This window comes from Haliotis asinina, chromosome 8, assembly GCF_037392515.1.
Source record: "Haliotis asinina isolate JCU_RB_2024 chromosome 8, JCU_Hal_asi_v2, whole genome shotgun sequence".
NCBI classification, from domain to species: Eukaryota; Metazoa; Mollusca; class Gastropoda; order Lepetellida; family Haliotidae; genus Haliotis; species Haliotis asinina.
In genome coordinates, this window is record NC_090287.1 from 46,635,465 (window position 1) to 46,656,443 (window position 20,979).

At 36.7% G+C, this 20,979-nt stretch overlaps 1 protein-coding gene across 1 annotated transcript in view; it reads right to left on the reverse strand.

Annotated features, from left to right (window-relative positions):
• The window catches only part of LOC137295474 (zinc finger protein 318-like), a 57,333-nt gene that overhangs the window by 25,669 nt on the left and 10,685 nt on the right, over nt 1-20,979 (reverse strand). Inside the window, exons 2-5 of the mRNA XM_067826866.1 lie at nt 15,609-18,242; nt 14,041-14,178; nt 10,928-11,027; nt 4,669-4,787 (exon numbers count right to left, since the gene is read on the reverse strand). Of these exons, the coding sequence (XP_067682967.1) occupies nt 4,669-4,787; nt 10,928-11,027; nt 14,041-14,178; nt 15,609-18,242 (2,991 nt within the window). The remainder of the gene's footprint in view (nt 1-4,668; nt 4,788-10,927; nt 11,028-14,040; nt 14,179-15,608; nt 18,243-20,979) is intronic.

The window sequence follows — 20,979 nt, forward strand, 5'->3', positions numbered from 1 at the left end:
AACACTATCAACACCAGTCAACCAGAGGCATTGGTTCATCTTCATTTTGCCACCACCCTGAAAAGGACCAGCAACTACTCTGTTTATACAACCACAAAGGGCATGTCAAAATTACTCACAGCAGCGAATGAACCCACCTAAGGATTAATGAGCATCCATGATGATGTTAATGATGTTCACAATATCTATGAAAACTACCTTGTGAGTAAACACAGTTCACTCAATTTTAACAATGTAATAATTAAGGTACTTGAAGTGACAAGTTAATACATAATCAGTGAGACAGTGTACATAAGTAGTGAGAACACCAAACAGCTTCATTGCAATGTGGGCTTTGGGGTGGCATTCGACCGTCACGCTCGGATTCCATTCCCCACATGGGAATTGTCTGGTTTCCCTGCTGTGATGTTGCTGGAAAATTGCTAAAATGGGCATAAAACTAAACTCACTCACTTGTGAATGTTGAGTTAATTCATAAGAATTGTGGTGTGACGTAGTCTAGTATTTCAAGGTTTTCTGAATAGAGTTGCTGGACATGTATATATATATATATATATGTCAGGGTAGAGATTGCGATCAGAGTCTCTGCCAGTAGAATCTCCAATCCTACTAGTAGAAATATATATATATATATATATATATATATATATATATATATATATATGTCAGGGTAGAGATTGCGATCAGAGTCTCTGCCAGTAGAATCTCCAATCCTACTAGTAGAAATTGCAATCATAGTCTCCACTGAATTGTCAGTTTCCAATTCAGCTGGTAGAAATGCTGATTTGTCTGTGCAACAACAAAGACACTTGCTGAACAATAATATGCAGTTTACTCAGGTATGGACTGTTTCCAGTAACAGATTTACTGCTATATTTACACATCTTTCTTTCAAATAAAGTAACAATGAAGATAGAGACTGAACAAAAGTATGCATTTTACTAAGGTATAGAACATTTCCAGTTAGATACATTTGTTACAATATTTACACATCTTACTTACAAAACAGGTAACAATGAAGATAGCACTAAACTTTGTTTTGACACAGGTTAGTTGTGGTTGTGTGACATTTTGTAGAACATTTTACTCCTTGTTTTTCATAACGACATCCACTTGTCAATCTGGAAACGGGTCAGGAATCCAATCAATGGCTTTGAGATGCAAGAGTTGGGATGGGATGAAAGAGAGCATGTATTTAACATCTCACTGTAAATAGTAGGAAAATAAGTAAATCACTAAGTTTTTCCTGGCAACAGAAGATCAAATAGCAACCTAAAAAACTGATTTTTTCTACAATCAACTGCAGCATGTAAGGATTGTGTGACATATTGTTTAATGTTTACATATATGAAAATAAATTTTGTGTTTCTAAAAAATTCACTGGCTGTAGGACTGCAATCTCAACCTTGACAGTTTTGAGCTTCTACTGGTAGGGATTGTGATTGTATAGGTTCTTTTGTATGATCAGAGTCTCTACCAGTAGAGACTCCAATTGCAATCTCTACTAGTAGAATCGGACATTCCACCAGTAGAGACTCCAATCACAATCTCTACTGGTAGAACCTCCGATTCTACCAGATCGCAATCTCTACCCTGACATATATATATGCATTAAAAATCTTGTGCAATTTCATTAGAAATACCTAAGACACTGTAATGTAAATATTAGTAAGTTTAATAATACTTCACTTTAATATCAGACACCATTTTAAGGGTCTATTGTTTATAAGTATGAAATCACATTATTCAAATATTACAGCTACATTTTACTTTTAGTGAAAATGCAAGCTTTCACATTCATAATGCCCAAATAAACCACTATGGAGGCAAAAAATGTGGGAATTTTCTTTCATTCATAACATGTGATACTATCCCCTAAGGTTTTTCTTCATATTTCCATATTTTTACTTTTACGTAAACGGAATATTGTTCTGATAAAGATTTCTGAAATAATATGTATGGTCGTCAAATTCCCACTATCAGTGCCTTTCTGCTCGGTTATATGATAAAACCTTCCAAGCTGCTCATGAAAAACATGTGAAGAAATTTGCTTGATGACAGGTATCGTAAAAAACTCTTTAACATTAACAATACCACTGTATCCTTGCCAAGAGCACTTTCACAATTGTAAAAACTGACTTTATTGGATAAAGATTTATTTCTAATGATGCTTATTTACCAGTGTCTGATGTAAGAATCATGACTGGTCAAAATCATGCAAGTGGACTAGGGCAGCCAATCATTACAGCAAAGGATACTGTTCCTGTAAACAAAACTTTATTGATTTCGAAGAAAGTTTTGGGTAAATTCACGCTATACTGAATGTGTTATGCAAAAAATCACCACCCATATGTACATTATAGAACTTAGTGGACTTATTGTGCTGTTATGACCTGTGACAAAAATGCTTCATGCACATATTTTACCATTAAACATCGTGTCTTATGTAAACATGATAAAGAGGTGATGCAAGCTCAGATGTCACTTGAATTACATTACAGTATCGTTCAGAAAAGATGACAACATTAAGTTATAAAGCACAACTGACAAGGTTTATGAGTATTGTTGTTGATTTTATTTTTCAATTTATTCAATTTGTTTAATTATTTCATCGAAACATTGTTAATTTACTCTTTGACAACTTTGATGTGGACCAGTTGCCGCAGCAAGTGTCAGAGCGTTGTTATCAATAACATTGAGAAAAATATAGTGCACATTTCTCATTCTGTCGATAATATATGGCCATTTGTAACTTAATAAGTTTTTGCTACTAACATGACAACGTCCCCTGCTGATAAAGAATGAAATATAACATATCATTTGGTCACAAAAGACTATTTTTTGTGAGATCTTGTTTATGGTCATGGTCACCTCTCAAAATCTCCTCAGAATTTTTATGTCAAGAATATAGAAGATTTGAATGTATAGATGCAAATGTACATATCCACTGTCAGTATAGGTGTGTTGTAGAATGGGACAGGTCCAAAGTTTACGAAGTCTACCCTGATACCCATCAGCTTAATTCCTGACATCAAATTTGATAGAAATGTTAACATATTGTCCAGCACAGAGGCTAAAATTTCTGAATACCTGTATCATGTTTAATAATCAAAACAGGTGACATTAAATTATGAAATTATTAAGATGACATATACCCCCGGCCCCCACATATTTGAAAGGACAAATCATCTGTCAGTTACTTGATGAAATGGGTTTTTTTTGAGTTGTGAAACCAAGTCTGAATAGTTTCCATGAAAACAGGGAAAAATAACAATCCGAAAACTTTGTAAATGGCAAATGAATCTAGTCAATGGTTCTTAAGATATTAAATTTCTTATGTACGTACAGATGAAGACTAATACTATATGCCCCACTTCGTACTTAATGAGCGGTGGGGGGGTATAAAAGACCCAAAAGAGTTAAATAGTTGATATTAACATGCAAATAACAGAAACCATCCCATTTTGGCATACTAAGCAATCACAAGATGTTTCAATCTCTTGTTCAACAGGTCTTTGTCACATGCATGCATGTATGTATTCATCTCTGTATTATGATGGTATACACTAGTTGTATGATGATTTTGTTGTTGCAAATGTATTTATATTATTTTTCATGAGTGGAGAGCTGAAACTGGGCACAATAAATTTCCTTCTAGAAAATAAAAGCAAATCTTCAACTCATTCACAATGCATTCATATTGCCCATGCAAGACTTTAATATGAGGCAGATCAAAGTTACTTAGTTCCTGAAAATGAGTGAGTCAGTATGGTTTTATACTGCTTTTAGCAATATAAGGTTACTTACAAATGTTTCATGTTTTTGTTATAAATAAATCTGTGATCTTGCTACCATTTAAAAGAGTGTGTGGGTGAGTGAGTTTAGTTTCATGATGCTTTTAGCAATATTCCAGCAATATCACACTCAAGGACAGCAGAAATGGGCTTCACATATTGTACCCATGTGGGGAATGGACCCACAGTGTGATGAGCCAACGCTTTAACCATTAGCCTTCCCCACTGCCCTCTTTCTGAATATGAAAAGTCTTCTTGTTACACTTTGTTATATGTTATTTAGTGAATTCTAGGACTGTTCCTCTGAAAGATATGTTCATTATTAGAAAACAATGATGAATACTACTTGATTTTAACAGCGAGGAAAACAACAAAACAGTTTCATTAGGATTATTTCTTATGTCAAACAGTTTTCTCACTTTACACTGTAAATAAACTTACGTACTTCAGCCACATTTACAAGTAGTCTTTTAATCTCACTTGGTTTTACCCTCCAAACAAATTTGACAAAGACAAACAAAAAAACATTATATTCAACTGTAAATAATCTGGTTGCCATGCAGAAAACAACCTTACAGGCACAAAGTGCTATAATAATAAGTGAATGTCTAGATATGGGGTTACAGTCACCTTTTCACTAAGACAACACCCAACTGATTCTAGGACAACGAGAAACAGATAATTCAAGTATGAAATGAGCAAGGCCTTGCAATTCTTCCAAGACGAGAAACTATTCTTTTCATCCATATGCCATTATTGCCTTGAAGACGCCCTGTTGAGTCCATAGGACTTACAAAGGGCAAACATCAAATTAAAAGGTAATAAAAACCATAAACCTAGAACTGGAAATTTTACAATTAACAGTACTTCTTACCTCATATTTAGCAAAATGGTCTTCACTTTTGATATGCAATTCTGCGCTTGTTACATCTCCACTGAAGACATGACACAGAGAGCAGTAGAAGGCATCTGTGCTCATCATGAATTCTACACCTGAAAAAGAATCCAAAGAAACATTATGCATTTCACAAACTTCATAAAGCAGGGTTTTAAAAATAAAGACTCATAGTAAGGCTGAAACATTTCCCACTGTTCTGCAAAATATTTAAGCAATGGTATGTCAGTTTGATCTATCTTTACAGTATCCAAAGTTCATGTCCTAATGTCCTAACACACAAAAACACTTTCAAAGCAATTCAATTCCCCCGGATATTTTCCATATTCTTTTTTTCAGGTTATTATAGCAGATAAACAAAACAATAACACATGGTTTTGTGTTTCTTTGAATTTTATTCGAATCTACATTAAATGCACTTGCAAATTCAATTCCCTTAAAATATGTAACTTGCCACTGTTAACACAGGAGAAAAACACTAATGGACAAAAAGAAACATAAAATAAAAGTTATAAGAACAAGCATTGTCACTAAGGTGGCATAATCTCCCACTGCAATTTATCAAATCAAAGTTACAAAGCAATGAAAGTGAAGGTCATAATTTAAGATGAAGTTAAAAGTCAACAAAAAACTTGACCAGTCAACCCCTCTTTACATCTTGCCTGTAGTTGTGTAAATGCACAAAAACTAGACATGAATGTCATAGAGTATGAAATATGCAAAAATAATAACGAAGAAATAGCTTATTGAAAAACATTAAAAGGAAGTCTTACAAGTGTCTGAAGTAAATCCAGTGAGCTGTCCTTGACATAAGTCACTGAGAATCTTAAAGATCACATATACTCTAGGGGCTGCAAATGCATAAATCACTTATTGACATCGTTATAAATGAAACTCCGCCATTAAAACTACCCATTTCGATCTCTGATTACCTTAAATCGACCTTCTTGATAACAGTGCACAATTCTCAGCCGTGAATGAAATTTCAACCAATCAGAGCGGCAAGTCCCAAAAAACCTTATGGGAGGTCGCGTCAAGTAACCTTTGAGACTGACCAATCAGAACGCAGCTTACCAAATCGTGAAAGTGGACATTCATACATACCTGAACTTTTTATCTCAAAAAGGTTTGTACCCGAACGATTCCGAATGCTATATAGAGTACGCTCGCTTCCGGGTGATGCACATGGCGTATGTACAACCATGACAACGGTGAGTAAACAGTCACTGAAGATGGTGTTTTTAGCAATATTCAAGTATGTCATCTTGCTGAAATATTAGCTAATGGTAACCATGTAAACAGAAACCCAAAAGTGTATATACTGCAGGTCATATAATTGTGTTATATGTGGATTTCTGTTTGTGGAGAGATCTGTGTCAGTGACCTGAATATTTTGAAAGTCCCTCCGATCCCTAAATAGTAGCCGTTGTCTGATTGGTTAAATCTATTTAACAGTCTTGCATTTGATTGGACAGACATTGGTTGCTCAAAGGTTACTTGACGCGACCTTCTATTAGGTTTTGCTAGACTTAGTGGTTGAAAGTATCTAGTCAGTGGTTCTTAAGATTTTCCAATTCATATGGATGTATGGATGGACCCTAATACCACATCTCTTTGCACTAAACATGTGACAAGGGATAATAACCTGAGATAAGTATGTAGCAAAGCATTTTGCATGAAATTTGATGTCCAATATCATGTGTGCCACATGTACTTTGCGCATAGTGAACTTACTATATATTTGCTTTCTGAAAGCTGAAGTTCACACACTCAGGTATTGATAACTGAAGGACAGTTGATTATTCTCTTTAGTATGAACATGATGAATGTTGGGGAAAACACTGATTTCAACATAAACTGTTGCCCTCATTGCATAACATTACACCGGCCAAACACTGACTTTCAGCTGACTCATCTAATGAATCGACCAGTTCTAGCTTATGCTTGATCTGTTCAGGACTTTACGGAACTGAATGAGGGAACACACCATCCAGCAATGATGGCTTGCAATGACCAATGCTTCTTACTCCATTGTCAGTACATCTTGCCTGGTGCAGACAGCATTCACAAAACAGGAAACAATATTGGGATGATTTTTGTTCACCATGGGATGGTGTTTGTTTGTGCCTGTCATCTATGCATCAACTTTTCAAGGGTGTCACGCCATCTCATGATATTGTTATAGTGTCTACTTCAGGACAGCCATGTCCAAATATTTCTTAAGACCAAAAACTATGTAGCCAGGCCATATGATATTTAGTTATTACCACTGAATCTGCATTCTTGATCTTTATCACTACAGCAGAGTACATTGTTTTGTCAGCTACCCTGTTCCACTTTGTCACTTCCATTAATTACTGTATATGATATTTATGGCCTTTATTGGTCGTCACTCTTGCCTGTGTCTGTCATTACATCAACTGTACAAGGAAGTGCTATTGTTTCTCTGTCTGTCCACTGTTGAATCTTTGCCTGTCCATTGTTGTTAAAAAAACTGTCTATATGTGTGTGTGTGCTCACAGATATACTTTATGTGACTGTGGAGCTTGCAGGATTATGCTGTTTGCAGCAAAGGTCCTGGGGTTGAGCTGGAAGTCCGCTCACCTCATTCATGTATACTTGTTTGTCATGTCTCGTGAAACTAAAGAAGTTCTAACTTAACTATGCCTTTGTCATCATCAACATACTCTGCATCAAATACTGAACTAATTCCCGTCAACCATATGAACGCGAAGACAACTGATGTATTCATTCATCTTCATAAACGTATTCATTCATCATTTCGTCAGAGTATTGCAATTCTCTGGTAAATCAGTCGACCCACACAATATACTAGGTGTCGACAACCATGAAATAATAATTCATACCAAAATTCATTATTTCATGATAATATATAGAGTCAAATCATACAGATATTTTCCTGTCAGCAGCTAAACAGAGATTAAGGAAAACATCACAAATCATGTTACTATTTTTCTGCATCACAATATCGCACAGTTACTTTATTCCAGTAGTATAGATCATGAACATATAATTGCCTCAAGTCAAATCATGACTTGTCAATATGTGGCATGATATCTCTATGAAATGTATGTTGTCAGGTGGTGACAAGTTCTAAGAGTGAGTGAGGTTTACGCCTCACTTAGCAATATTCCAGTGATCAACAACATGAGCATCAATCTGCGCAATTGGGAACCGATGACATGTGTCAAACCAAGTCAGCGAGTCTGACCACCCGATCCCATTGACATCGATCCCAACGACAAGCCTAGTTGTCTTTTATTACAAGCATGGGTTGCTGAAGGCCAATTCTACCCTGAACCTTCACAGGTCACAACTTCTCAGAAATGATCCATTATCAAACATTTCAAACACTAAAACATCTTTATTATTGTTTAAAGTGTTTTGGCTCTTTAAATAATTTGCATGAATAAAGTATTAAAAAAATTAGATTCTGACATTTTTTCATCATGACATTATTTTTAACACTTCAAAATTCTTTTCAATGTGAAAATGACTATTTCTCATTCTGACTTTTCACAACGATAAACAAGAGTCATCAGAAGATGACATATTCCCCCGGTCCCCACATATTTGAAAGGACAAATCATCTGGCTGTTCCTTATTGTGCTTTTAGACCATGCCTGAACTGTTTCCATGGAATTCATGAAAAATACTAATGCCATATATCTGTAAACAGTAAAATGCACCACTCCAAGATCTGCCTTATATATCTGCCAAGATCTGTTTAAAGAAATGAAATGGTTTTTCAGTTGTGCTCCAAAAACGAAGCCCATCCCTCCATTTTGAGACTAAGTCAGAAATGTTTCCATGAAAACTGAGAAAATCATAAATCACAAAGACCTGTACATAGCAAAGGCACCAATTTAGGTTCTGACTGATATATCTACCAAGTTTTGCAGAAAAATATAGAACGTTTTTTGAGTTCTGCTCCGGAAACAAAGCCCATCCCTCCATTTTGGGACGAAGTCCGAAACGTTTTCATGGAAACCGAGAAAGTAATAAATCACAATAACCTGAAAATAGCAAAAGGCACCACTTTGGAGTCTGCTACACATCTCTACCAAGTTACACTGACAGATATTATGAAGTTTTTGAGATGTGCTCCAGACACGAAACACACCTCTCACTTTTGAGACAAAATCATAAATGTTTCCATGGAAACCGAGAAAATAATAAATAACAAAAGCCTGCAAATAGCAAAAGACACCACTTTAGTTTCTGATTGATACATCTATCGAGTTTTGCAGAAAAATATTGAACGTTTTTTGAGTTCTGCTTCAGAAACGAAGCCCACCCCACCATTAGACTAACACCAAAATGTTCCATGGAAAAACAAAAAAAACCCAAGAGTCATCAGAAGATGACATATCCCCCTGGCCCCCACATATTTGAAAAGACAAATCGTCTGACAATTCCTTATTGTGCTTTTAGACCATGTCTGAATTGTTTCTATGGAATTCATGAAAAATATAAATGCCATATATCTGTAATCAGAAAAAGTCACCATTTCAATATCTGTCTCATATATCCACCAAGATCTTTTGAGAGATATGAAATGGTTTTCGAGTTGTACTCCGGAAATGAAGTCAGCAACGTGTTCTTGGAACCAGGAAAAATAATAAAACACAAAAAAACTGTTAATACCAAAAGGCACCACTCTGGGGCCTGCCACGCATATCTACCAAGTTACACTGACAGAAATTAAGAAGTTTTCGAGTTGTGCTCTGGAAACAAAACAATCTGAAACGTTTCCATGAAAACGCAGAAAATAATAAATCACAAAAACTTGTAAATACCAAAAGGCACTACCTCAGGTTCTGATTGATATATCTACCAAGTTTTGAAGAAAAATATAGAACGACAGAGCATGCATTTCATGTGAGATGAGTCAAAAGACATTTACTGACCTTGTAAATGCAAGACTGTTTACTTGCAAAAGTTTACTAAAACTTCAGATTCAAATATCTAACTCGTTGGTCTAATGGATATGGCTATGGATTTGAAATCCTAAACTTCCAGGTTCAAACCCCACTTGCACCAGCCAAAACTTTTGTAACTAATTTAGCTAATATTCATAATATATTTAAATTAGCCTCATTTCCAGCACTTGTTTATCACAAGACATCCCTAAGGTAGCATGCAGGAAAGTTGCTCACCTCACTGTCTGCTAATTACAGCATGTTAAGGAACAAATGTGAGTTACTTTGAACTCATATCACTTCTACCTTTATTCCTATATTAGTTGTAGTAATAATGAATTATATATAATTACTGCTAAACAATTTTTGATAAATTCAATGAAATTTTGTTCAAATGTGTATTCAACCAAATGTCTTTGTACAATTTCAATACACAGTGTAAAGTTTGTTAATGCCTAAAGTAAATAAGTTTGAAGTTCATTGATTATGGAATTGGTTTTGGCTTACATTGTAGTTTTTTTAACCTCATCAGAGATTAACAGATTTCTTCATGCCCCTGATTTGTGAAACGTCTATCCTGATGTATTATTGAAGCATTCATCTATAAGTGAATGTCTCAAGAATGTTTTCGAAGATAAATTGTAGCTGAATATGAATATAATAAACACTGATGCAAGTGTCGAATATTTTGTTCTTGCCATCTATAGTCTGATCTATTGTCAGCAGCTATTCATATTTTTTCAAAGTTTTCCCTGATTTTGCGAGTAAACAAGCTTTTCTGGATATCCTCTTTCGCATAAGACTGGTAGTGAGTGAGTTTAGTTATAAGCTGCACTTAGCAATATTCTAGCTATATGGCAGTGGTCTGTAAATAAACCAGTCTGGACCAGACAATCCAAAGGCATGAGCATAGATCTGCACAACTGGGAACCGATGCCATGTGGCAAGTCAGTGAGTCTGACCACCACATTCCATTAGTTGCCTCTTACTACAACCATAGTCATCAAATATGGCAAGCCTGGGTTGCTGAAAGCCTATTCTACCTTGGACCTTCATCGGGTCCGACTGGTATGTACACCACTGTTAAGCTGAAGTGAGTTATTTCGACAAACCTATTTGCAGTTGTGAAAATTTGACAGATACACAGTAATAGCCTAAAAGTAGTTTTTTCCATTTCTGACAATCTTTCAAAAGATCATGCTTTACACCAAGATGCAAAATGTTAACAAATCATTCGTAAATGCTGCTTTCTTCACTCACTGAATTTCCAAATGTATATCATGTGAAAAACATACCTTTCATGGCTTTCACTTCCACAGTAGCAGCGTTCTCTTGCCTTTTCTCATTGTTCTGAGCGATGTCAGTCAACCAAGGACGATCGTATGGGTCGCATTTCTACATATTAGAATGTGAAAACATCAAACTAGTAACTGGTAAATCATCTTTGATTATTAAGCTAACAGTTAATACATATTAAATATAAATTCATAATTTGAATTATACTTGTGCACGAATCAGTTTCCAGAAACATCTCTCCCAAACACAGCCCATCCATGATGGTTTATCTTCTGAGATAGGATAACAACTGAAAATAAGATACAGTTCCTGAAATTTTACTTTTTTTGTCACAAAAATTAGCATATTTTATGAAAAAAAAAAAGGACTTGAAAAATGGCTATTTACATGACCAAGTATTGTCGCTTTTGTCACAAAAACAAAACATGCAAGAGAGAAAGTGTAAGAAGTATGTGAAAGTTATTTTTTATCCTTTACTCCTAACATACCATGGTAATGTCAGCCAAATGTTATGAAGAAATTCTATAGAAGTCATAGGTAGTATAAGGCTCATGAGGAAAGGAATATATTTGATACAAACACCAGTTACAAGTTACTTCCACCTTGTTATCAAATGCAGCCTTCTGGAATAAAGTAACAGTGTGTTATCTGATGTTATGCCATATTATAATGCAAAAAGATAATAACATGATTGGTGTTTTTTCCCTTAAAGGTCATATGCAATGCAAAACACAACTTGGCACCCAGTGCTGGGGTGAAAAGTAGTTTCAACAGCTGTGACAGTTTCAACAGTTGATGATTTTGACCCAGGGCGTGACTCCTTGTGTAGCATCCATTCCATCTGAGCAACTCTACTTGGCCTCAAGAGAGCGTCTGCCAGTATGTTTTTGCACCCGGAATGTGCCAAGAAGGTTGTTGACCTCTTGAAACAGACAAAATGGCTGGACAAGAAGAAACTGTGACCGGGTTGACCCTTGTTTCCGTATGGACCATGCTATTGTCGTGTTATCCGTGGTACACAAAAGACAAGTTTCTCGTATCTGATGCCCCCAGTGACTGAAAGCAAGGATCACTGCCTCCAGCTCAAAACTGCTGATGTGTGAACTTTGTTGATGATTGACCGTCGTTGACCAAAGTTGGCAATCTGGACCTCACTCTGTCAAAGATAGTCGCCCTAAGACATTCAATGAGTGAGTTCACTAAAGGAGGTAGTGATATAATGAGGCAGAATTCATAAGTGTTGATGAATGTCAGCCTGACAGATGTATGGCTGAATAAAAAGCTGAAGTTGAAGGTGTCCTTTGCTGGCTAGGTCTTGCACGAACGTTAACAGTCCCACCAGTGCCTGCCACTCGCGAAGAAACTATGGTTCGAAGACCGCGCATGGTATCAGAGACTGAATTTTGTACCATCTGTCTAAAGAAATGTGAACTAGGTTCTTATCTGTCTGGAAGTGTCATCTGATGTGAGTCGGGACAAGCTCCAACTTGTTCTGGTTGACAAGCCAACCTAACAGACGGAGGGTGAAATCCCATTGTTGTGCAAGAAGCAGATAAGGGTCAAAAGGGGGCTGAAACCCTTGTCTCAATACATCAGTGATGTAGGGATCTTCTATGATTGACTAATTTTCACAGACAATCCCTATTCTCCCACCTACTAGTACCAGTGTAGGCCAAGCTGAGATGACAGAAGGTGGGAGGGGGTCCAGTCATGCATGTCCCTCACTTCACTTCCTCCTACATCCATTGTCCTGGGCAGGAACATGGTGACGTTGATATCCTCCCCTGTATGTAGGCACTGGCTCACCAAACAGACAGATTTCAAGGACAAAGGATGATGCCTCTCCTGAAAGGCTTTCAAAGCTGAACTCACAAACTTCTGTACAAATGTCATGATTGGCATCATTCAAAATTGTGTTGATGGAAAAACTTCTGTTGAAACTCAGAATCCGATGTGGAAAAGATGAGAAGGAAAGAAATCCCTGCCTGCGAATGACACATGTTATTAAGTGCAGAACTTTACCCTTTACCACTTATTATAACACTGTTTAACATAGGGTGAGTTACTTCTACTCAGCTTCTAGCAATATTCAAGCAATACCATGGTGGGGGATATCAGTTCAAGTTTTCTGAGTGATAAATGAACACTTAAAACACAAGGTTACCCCACTGCACTTTTAACAACAGTGAAAGGTCACTTTTTGCCATGACTGTCACATGTCAGCAATGTATAGGTGGTCTTAAAAACAAATACAGATTGACCAAAAGCAGCAGTTTATTATTGAAAGTTATTGCTGAAATGAAAGTTTTGAATATAAGGTAGTTCATGTACCAAAAGTGGTTGTTGTTTGACTACAGTCAAACTCCTGTTTGTTCTACAAGATAGGTGTCACAGATTTGGTGAGTGCACAAAATGAAGGTGGCTGACAGTTTATGCTGTCAAGGAGAAACTGTTCTAGACATTTGATGATTGGAGTCCACCAGGCAAGTAAAGGCAAAGATGCTGAACTAGATAATGCTGGAAGAATAGTCATGCAAGAAACATTGTTCAGGACAGATGTTTCTGTCACTGTTGAAGAAGGTGGGTATGATTGAAGATGAACACTAGGCACTGGTCTTGTGGTAGAAAAGTGCAGTCTTGGCTGTATCAAATACCACCCAAATTCAGATGGTAGGACTCAGTCCAGTAGAACAGCATACTTGAGTAGCAGCAAAATTAATGCTGATGGCCGACTTCTTTTCTCTGAGTATTCAGCATGCAAGCAGAGAAAAGCAAGATTTATGGATGTCAAAGTCTTTATTGTGAGTAACAAGATGTTTCGGAGAGTATTTGTGCTCCTTGATCCTTCTTTTCTTATATATTCAACTTGTAAATGCCCTTCAAAGATTTGTAGACAGTGAATTTCCATTGAACAGTTACTGTAGTGCTGACTTAACCTTGCTTGAAGACAGCTATCCTGGAGGGCATCTTAAAACTATCAACAAACAAGGACTGGTCGTCCGGTAGGTGTAACACAGGTGGAAGGACATCTTGCTCTCCAGCTACAGACATAAATCAGGGATGTCTAAACTAAACAGACATTATACCATAAAGGTCAACAAAGCTGTCATACCTGTTTGTGTTTCTTTGCCTGCAGATGCGTGAAGTGGTCGAATAAAGAAGCTGATACATGATGGCAAACTCCACACCAGTGACCACCTGGATCGTAGAACTCATATTTGATGTCCACAATCTTTTCATTCTTTGTGTCCTATGTTAAAGAGAAACAGGATAGAGTTATTACAATACTAATGGAAAATATTAGTGGACATGGGAAATAGTGCAGCTAAATTTCTAAAGCTTTTGTATGGATTGAACAAGAGTCATCAGATGATGACATACCCCCCTGGCCCCCACGTATTTGGCAGTTACTTGATGTTTTCTTACATTAAGTTTGAATTGTTTCCATGGAAGTCATGAAAAATATAAATGCCATATATCTGTAAACAGCAAAAGTCACCATTTCAAGATGTGTCTCATAAATCTTCATATATATTCAAAGATTTGTTGAAAGATATGAAATGGTTTTCGAGTTGTGCTCCAGAAACATAGCCCATCCCTCTAATTTGAGACTAAGTCATTTCCATGTAAACTGGGAAAAAGATAAATAAGAAAAATCTTTAAATAGCAAAAGGCACCACTTTACAGTCTCCCCTACATATCTACCAAGTTTTGCAGAAAAATAAAAAACAGAAACGAAGCCCATCCCTCCATTTTGAGACAAAGTCTGAAATGTTTCCATTGAAACCAAGAAAATAATATATCACAAAAACCTGTAAATAGCAAAAGGCACACATATCTACCAACTTTTACTGACAGATATTACAAAGTTTTTGAGATGTGCCCCAAAAAGAAACACCTCTCACTTTTGAGACAAAGTCTGAAACGTTTGAATGGAAACCAAGAAAATGATAAATCACAAAATCCTGTACATAGCAAAAGGCACCACTTACGGTTTTGATTAATATATCTACCATGTTTTGCTGAAAAATATTGAATGGTTTTTGAGTTCTGCTCTGGAAATGAAGCCCATCCCTCCATTTTGAGACTAAGCCAAAAACGCTTCAATGGAAACCAAGAAAATCATAAATGAAACAAACCTGTAAATAGTAAAAGGTACCACTTTAGGTTCTGACTGATATATCTACCAAGTATTGCAGGAAAAAATATTAAATCACAAGAACCTGTACATAGCAAAAGGCAACAGTTTTTGAGTTATGCTCAGGAAACGAAGCCCATTCTTCCATTTTGAGACGGAGTCCGAAACGTTTTAATGGAAACGGAGAAAATAATAAATCTGAATAAAATACTGAATGGTTTCTGAGTTATCCTCTGGAAACAAAATGATTACAGACGGACAGACGGACAGACAGACAGGTAGACAAGGCGTCGACTATATCAAATGCATTACGTGCCAGGGGGATAAAAAATTAAAAGCCAAAAATCTGTAAATAGCAAAAGGCACAATTAGGTTCAGATTATTATATCTGTCAACTTTGGTCTAAAAATATTGAATTGTTTTTGAGTTATGCTCCAGAAACAAAATGATTATGGACGGATGGATGGACGGACAGACAGACAAGGCGTCGACTATATTCCGTTGTTTACAATGTTAAACATAATAATGAAAAGGCAACTCACATCTTGGTAGGAATCATCTACATCTTTTCTTGCAGCAGTTGAGCTCTTTTGGTCCTCTTTGTCAGCTTGTTTGAGGACAAAGGCAGACTTCTCAGAAGCTTTTCTTAGATGTCGAATCTGCATAGTTATTTCCTCTTGTAATTTGCTATTTTGTACCAACAAGGGATCTTTATGACCATCTCTCTGTCGCTGTCGTCTTCTCATAATTTCATTTTGATGCTTTTTAAGCTTACCAAGTTCTTTCTCCAATACCTGTAACTTCTTTTTTCTGTCTTCACACTCTTTCAGCAAACTTTGCTTTTCTGACGTTGAGAGCACTGATGGCTTGACCTCATCCTCTTGCTCCTGAAGCAATTGCTTGCTTAGCTGACCACTTTCTGTATGCACAATTGTATCTGACGATTTGTCAAGATTAGGCTTTTTAGTTTTATCCTTTGTGCTTTCACTTTTGACCTTCAAAATTTTCTGAGCAGGACTTTTTTCATCTTTTGACTTGGATTTTGGTGCAATCACAATTCGGGAATACTCAGGTGACTTTTCTCGTTCTCGTTTCACAGCTTTCTTGGTCACTTCTGGTGCTGCTAGTTTGGTTTTCTTTCCATCATCTGCTATGGGGACAATTGTCAAATTTGCGCTGCCTGTTGCTCGTCTTTGCTTTATGTCTGGAGATGGAGACAAATGCGAAACATAGGATTTTGCAAGATGAGAAACTGGGGTTGAATAGCTATGCTGGGCACATGTATAAGGTGATGCATAGCTGTACGTTGGAGGAAGATGTACATGAGGATTTCCTGGTGGTACCAAACTTGGGTGTCCTGCATGCTGAACATAAGCAGGATGATACATACCAGTGTAGAATGAAGGGTAGTGTAGTGGAGGAGGCTGAAAATGTGAAACTGGAGTTGGTTGTTGACTGGCTGGTGTCGTAGGCTGATGGATTAAATCAACATCCTTAAAATTTTCATTTCGATCCTGCGTCAAAACCAGTGGTTCATCCCTTTGGTGATTAACAGGATAGTCTTGATATCCTTTATCAGAGTGTTTTATGGTATCTTTTGCCTCTTTCGTGAAGCTCTCAACAGGAGCACCTGTATCTTCTTTCTTGAACAGTTTTGCTCTGATGTCAGCACTGGATATTCCACCCCCTAGGAAGGAAGCATTTTTATTTATAGAAAACTGTGATTCTTCTTCTTTTTGCTTTTTCAGTTTCGCAAGCTCCTGCATCCGTTTTGACAAATCAAAATTGAATCCTATTGACTTAAGGATGTTTTGTACAGTTTTGTCCATATCCTCCCCCTTGTTTTCTTCATTACTTCCAGGTTCAATAGAAGGTTGAGGCTTCATCCATGATGGCATACATGAAGATGGGTCAAACATCACCTTTGGATTTTCTGAATTGTGCTCTTGAATGATCTGTGATTTAGTTACCTCTTTGTCTAACACAGGAAACAGAGCCTGTGATTGATGAGTCTTTGTGTTGGCAGCATTAATTTCAGAATCTCCATACAAAAATTTTTCTTCGTCGTCCACATCCATCACATTCTGTCCACATCCTGGCACATTGGTGTTACTTTGCAATAATCTGCCAGAGGTAACAGTCACAAGTTCATCTGAGGGAAGTGGTGCTTGAAATTGTTTCAGAAAGTCTGAGACTTGCTCTGCAACACCACCTTGGTTGCCTGCATCATAGCCATATGCTGAATCACTTCTCTTCTTAAGGATTGACTTGAGCGGTTTTGTGGTAACAGACGGTGCTAGGCTCTGATGATGCTGAATTACACTTCCTGTCATAGTTGATGATAATTCATTATCCATCTGCTCTACCAGACCTCCTCGTTTCTCCCTCTCTATCCTTGGGGATCTCCTATCTGAATTTGGTGAAGGCATGCTGGATTCAATTTCCCTATGGCTAGAATCCCTGTTACTCATTTCATGGATATGAAACTTCTTTCTTTCAACTGCATCTGCACTGACATCATGATCACAATTTTCAAAACTATCGACAGATTCCCATATCCTATCACTTTGATAATTTTTGTTGAAATCATCTCTCTTCATTTCAAGGGAAAAGGGTACCTTTCTTGAGTCATAATCCTTATACCTATCATATTTCCTTTTGTCATATCGGGAGTCTTCTTTGTCGTATCTGTCACTTCTTCTGTGCATAGTATCACTATCCATGTTTCTATGTTCGAAACGATGATGACGAACATTTGCCCTTTGATGGTCCTGGGAACCATCACTGTATTCATCATGACTATTTTTCCAATCATGATCCTTTGAGCCTGTTTTTCTAGCTTTGTCATACAGATTATCATCAACAGGGACTCTCTTACTGTATCTATTAAGTTGTCGCTCATCAGATCTCTTATACTTTTCTAATCTTTGCGTTTCCTCATGCAGCCAGTAAGTTTTCTCTTTCTCACAATCAAATCTGTCATTAGAGTACCTTCCTCTTTCTCCATAGTCTCTTTGTCTTGTAAGCTCATCCAATGGTTCAGTCATATCTACAGGTGGTCCCAAGCGTTCTGACAATGGGGTAACTCTCCTTGGAGAATCATCAACTTTTTCTTTGAAGAATTTTTCATTGCCAACCGTGATTCTCAAAGATTCTGCATCTGCTGCCAAATCAATCTAAAACATAATAGATGTAACATGTCTGTTTTCATACATCTTCAGTAAAAATAATTCAAATGTTTAATAAAACAAAAAATGATTCAATCATTACTGTTGTCATTAACAAACTCAAAAGTTCATTCATAATAAACATTGTTTCTATATACAGCACAAAATGACTGTCTCATCTGGTTCTTATGATGAAAGAAAATACAATTCATAAACACATCAGCAGTCAAGGTGAACTAAAAGACTCCTAGGTCTTTAACAAATCACCTAAAAACTTCCAAAAGTAGTTCTTACATCAAGAATAATCACATATAAAATACATATAAAATACATAAAGCTGCACTACAAAATCATGTAAAGGGATATTATTGATGACAATATATCTTTAATTTAATCTTGTTTTGGCTGGCAATCACGAGTGCACATTAACTGACAGTGCTAAAATACTGTTACAATCTTAACAGGTTCATGCAATTTTTTAAATATATGGGAAAATGATAACAATCAACACAATGTCCATATCCTGGGAAAACGTTCAATGAAATATAAATTGTAGAGAGTAATGATCAAGTAGTCTCTGTGTATAGCACATACTGCAAAATTGAATTCTATCATAATATTTACTAGTATCTTAATTGTCAACCTGACTGATAAAATAACCTGTTGTTCTTGAAATTTTAAATTAAAAGCTTAACTTTTGGGATTTTGAAAATTCAACAAGAGATGTGTTTGGTTACAAGACATTTCTTAAAGGACACATGCAACTTTACAGATTCTGATTTCATTTGGTATCGCGATTACAAAAACACACGAAACTGTAGTTCAAACGATTCACTAATTTTCCCTCCTGTGCTGGGTGGGGAAGGGGGGAGAAATGTGGTTTCACCAGCTGTGCTGCACTGAGTCCAAATCGCATGCAGTGTTTAGGTTTGCATGGCTTGAACCGGGAAGGTGACACAGTAAAACAATTTCATTGCTGCAGTCGGAGTTAGAGAGCAAGAGATGTTGCTCGTGATTATAAGCATCCTAGGCCTGTAGTTATAAAAATACACTGGCTCCATACTTGTAGATTTGCAAAATAAGTTTTCCAGAAACAGTAGTATTAGAAATACTAATTTCACGTCTAAAAATTGCTAAGTTTGAATACTGAAATGTTTTAATACAAGAAACACAGAACAAAAGTCATCAGAAGATGACATATCCCCCTGCGCCCCCTTCGGCGGAAACAAAATGATTACAGATGGACAGAGAAACGAGGTGTCTACTATATCCCTGCCGCTGGGATAAAAAGATGTTGACTGTAACAAGCTGTCTTCTGTCACAGACAAAACTAATGTCGGTTTTGTTAACACCCATGTTTGGGCCTGCCTGTATGCTAATGACAATATTCAACACACAACTTCAATGACTGAATGATATTTGAACTTAACACCTATCAGGCCCTACACCATAAACAAAATACATTGACTTATGGCTCATGCACCTGTGTCCTTTCTCTGTCACATTATGTAATTAAACAGACTGGCAGGTGTGATGCTTGTACATATGACATGTTCTTATGTTTGTGGGTTGCATACTAACTGCATCCGGTTTCACCAGATGACTGGATTTGATTTGGTTGTCAGTTTCAAGTTCTGCTTTGTACTTGGATGTACCTGGTCTCCCAGGTGCTTCGTTTTGAGGGAAGTAAACCTAAGTACAAAATATAGCACTTATGATTCGCAATTGTATGCTTATAATTTTACTTGTTTTTTTTCACAATAAGTAATGTATTTTTTATGTCATGAGAAAGTGATAATTGTGTTTTAATTAGGTTTGCTTTCTTGTTTGCATGTTACCTGTAAAAATGCCTGAAAAGACAAAAAGCATGTATTCCTTGTATACCTGAAGTGAGTACAAAATGTCGAAAGTCACAAGTTAAGACCAGGTTTGAAGAGCATTTCGTCCAACAAATATTTAATTTAATTTCAATATGCTCCAAATGCAAATAGACAGATGGATAGACCCATTTCTTTCTCCCTTGTTAAAATATGTTTGCCCTTTGGAAAACTGAAAATATTTAACTATTAACTGTGAACTAATAATACTTATCCTATCTCATGTTATGCACATCCTTTGTTCTTTTCACAATGGATTGGAAACTTTCTGAACCAGTTTCCAGCCTCTTGCAACACCTCGCTAAAACACAAGCCTGCATCATCGATTATTGTAGGCAGTCAAACGATGTCCATGGAAAGCATGCGTCTTGCTCTGGTTGAAGATATAACAGAAACAATGTCCTTGCTTGGAGCCAGATCCAATCTTGTATTATCTGCATTGTGGGCCCGGTACATAATAAGAGATAGGATAATCTTCTAAACATGCAAATCATAGTTAAAATTTTCCAATTGTTCAGCAATCCTGCCTAATGATTTATCTAAAATTTACCAATCTGTAAGCAGACAACAACCATGAGATGACAAGTCTACAAGCAAAGCTGCCTTGGTGTTCCCTTTGAAGATAAGATCGTAGACTTGAACTTGTGATGGGTTGCTTTAGAAACCACTTTGTGACACTTCACATGAACTCCTGTGGAACTTGATTCTTCCTGTATCATTGGCAAAGCACTACCATGAAGCTGAGAGACAGGGAACAAATTTTTCCAATGACATAGAATCCAAAGACCTAAGTCCTAAGGTCTTAGATTGTTCTTCAAACATACAGATGAATGGCAGAACAGAAGAACTAGAACCGTTAGTTATCACTC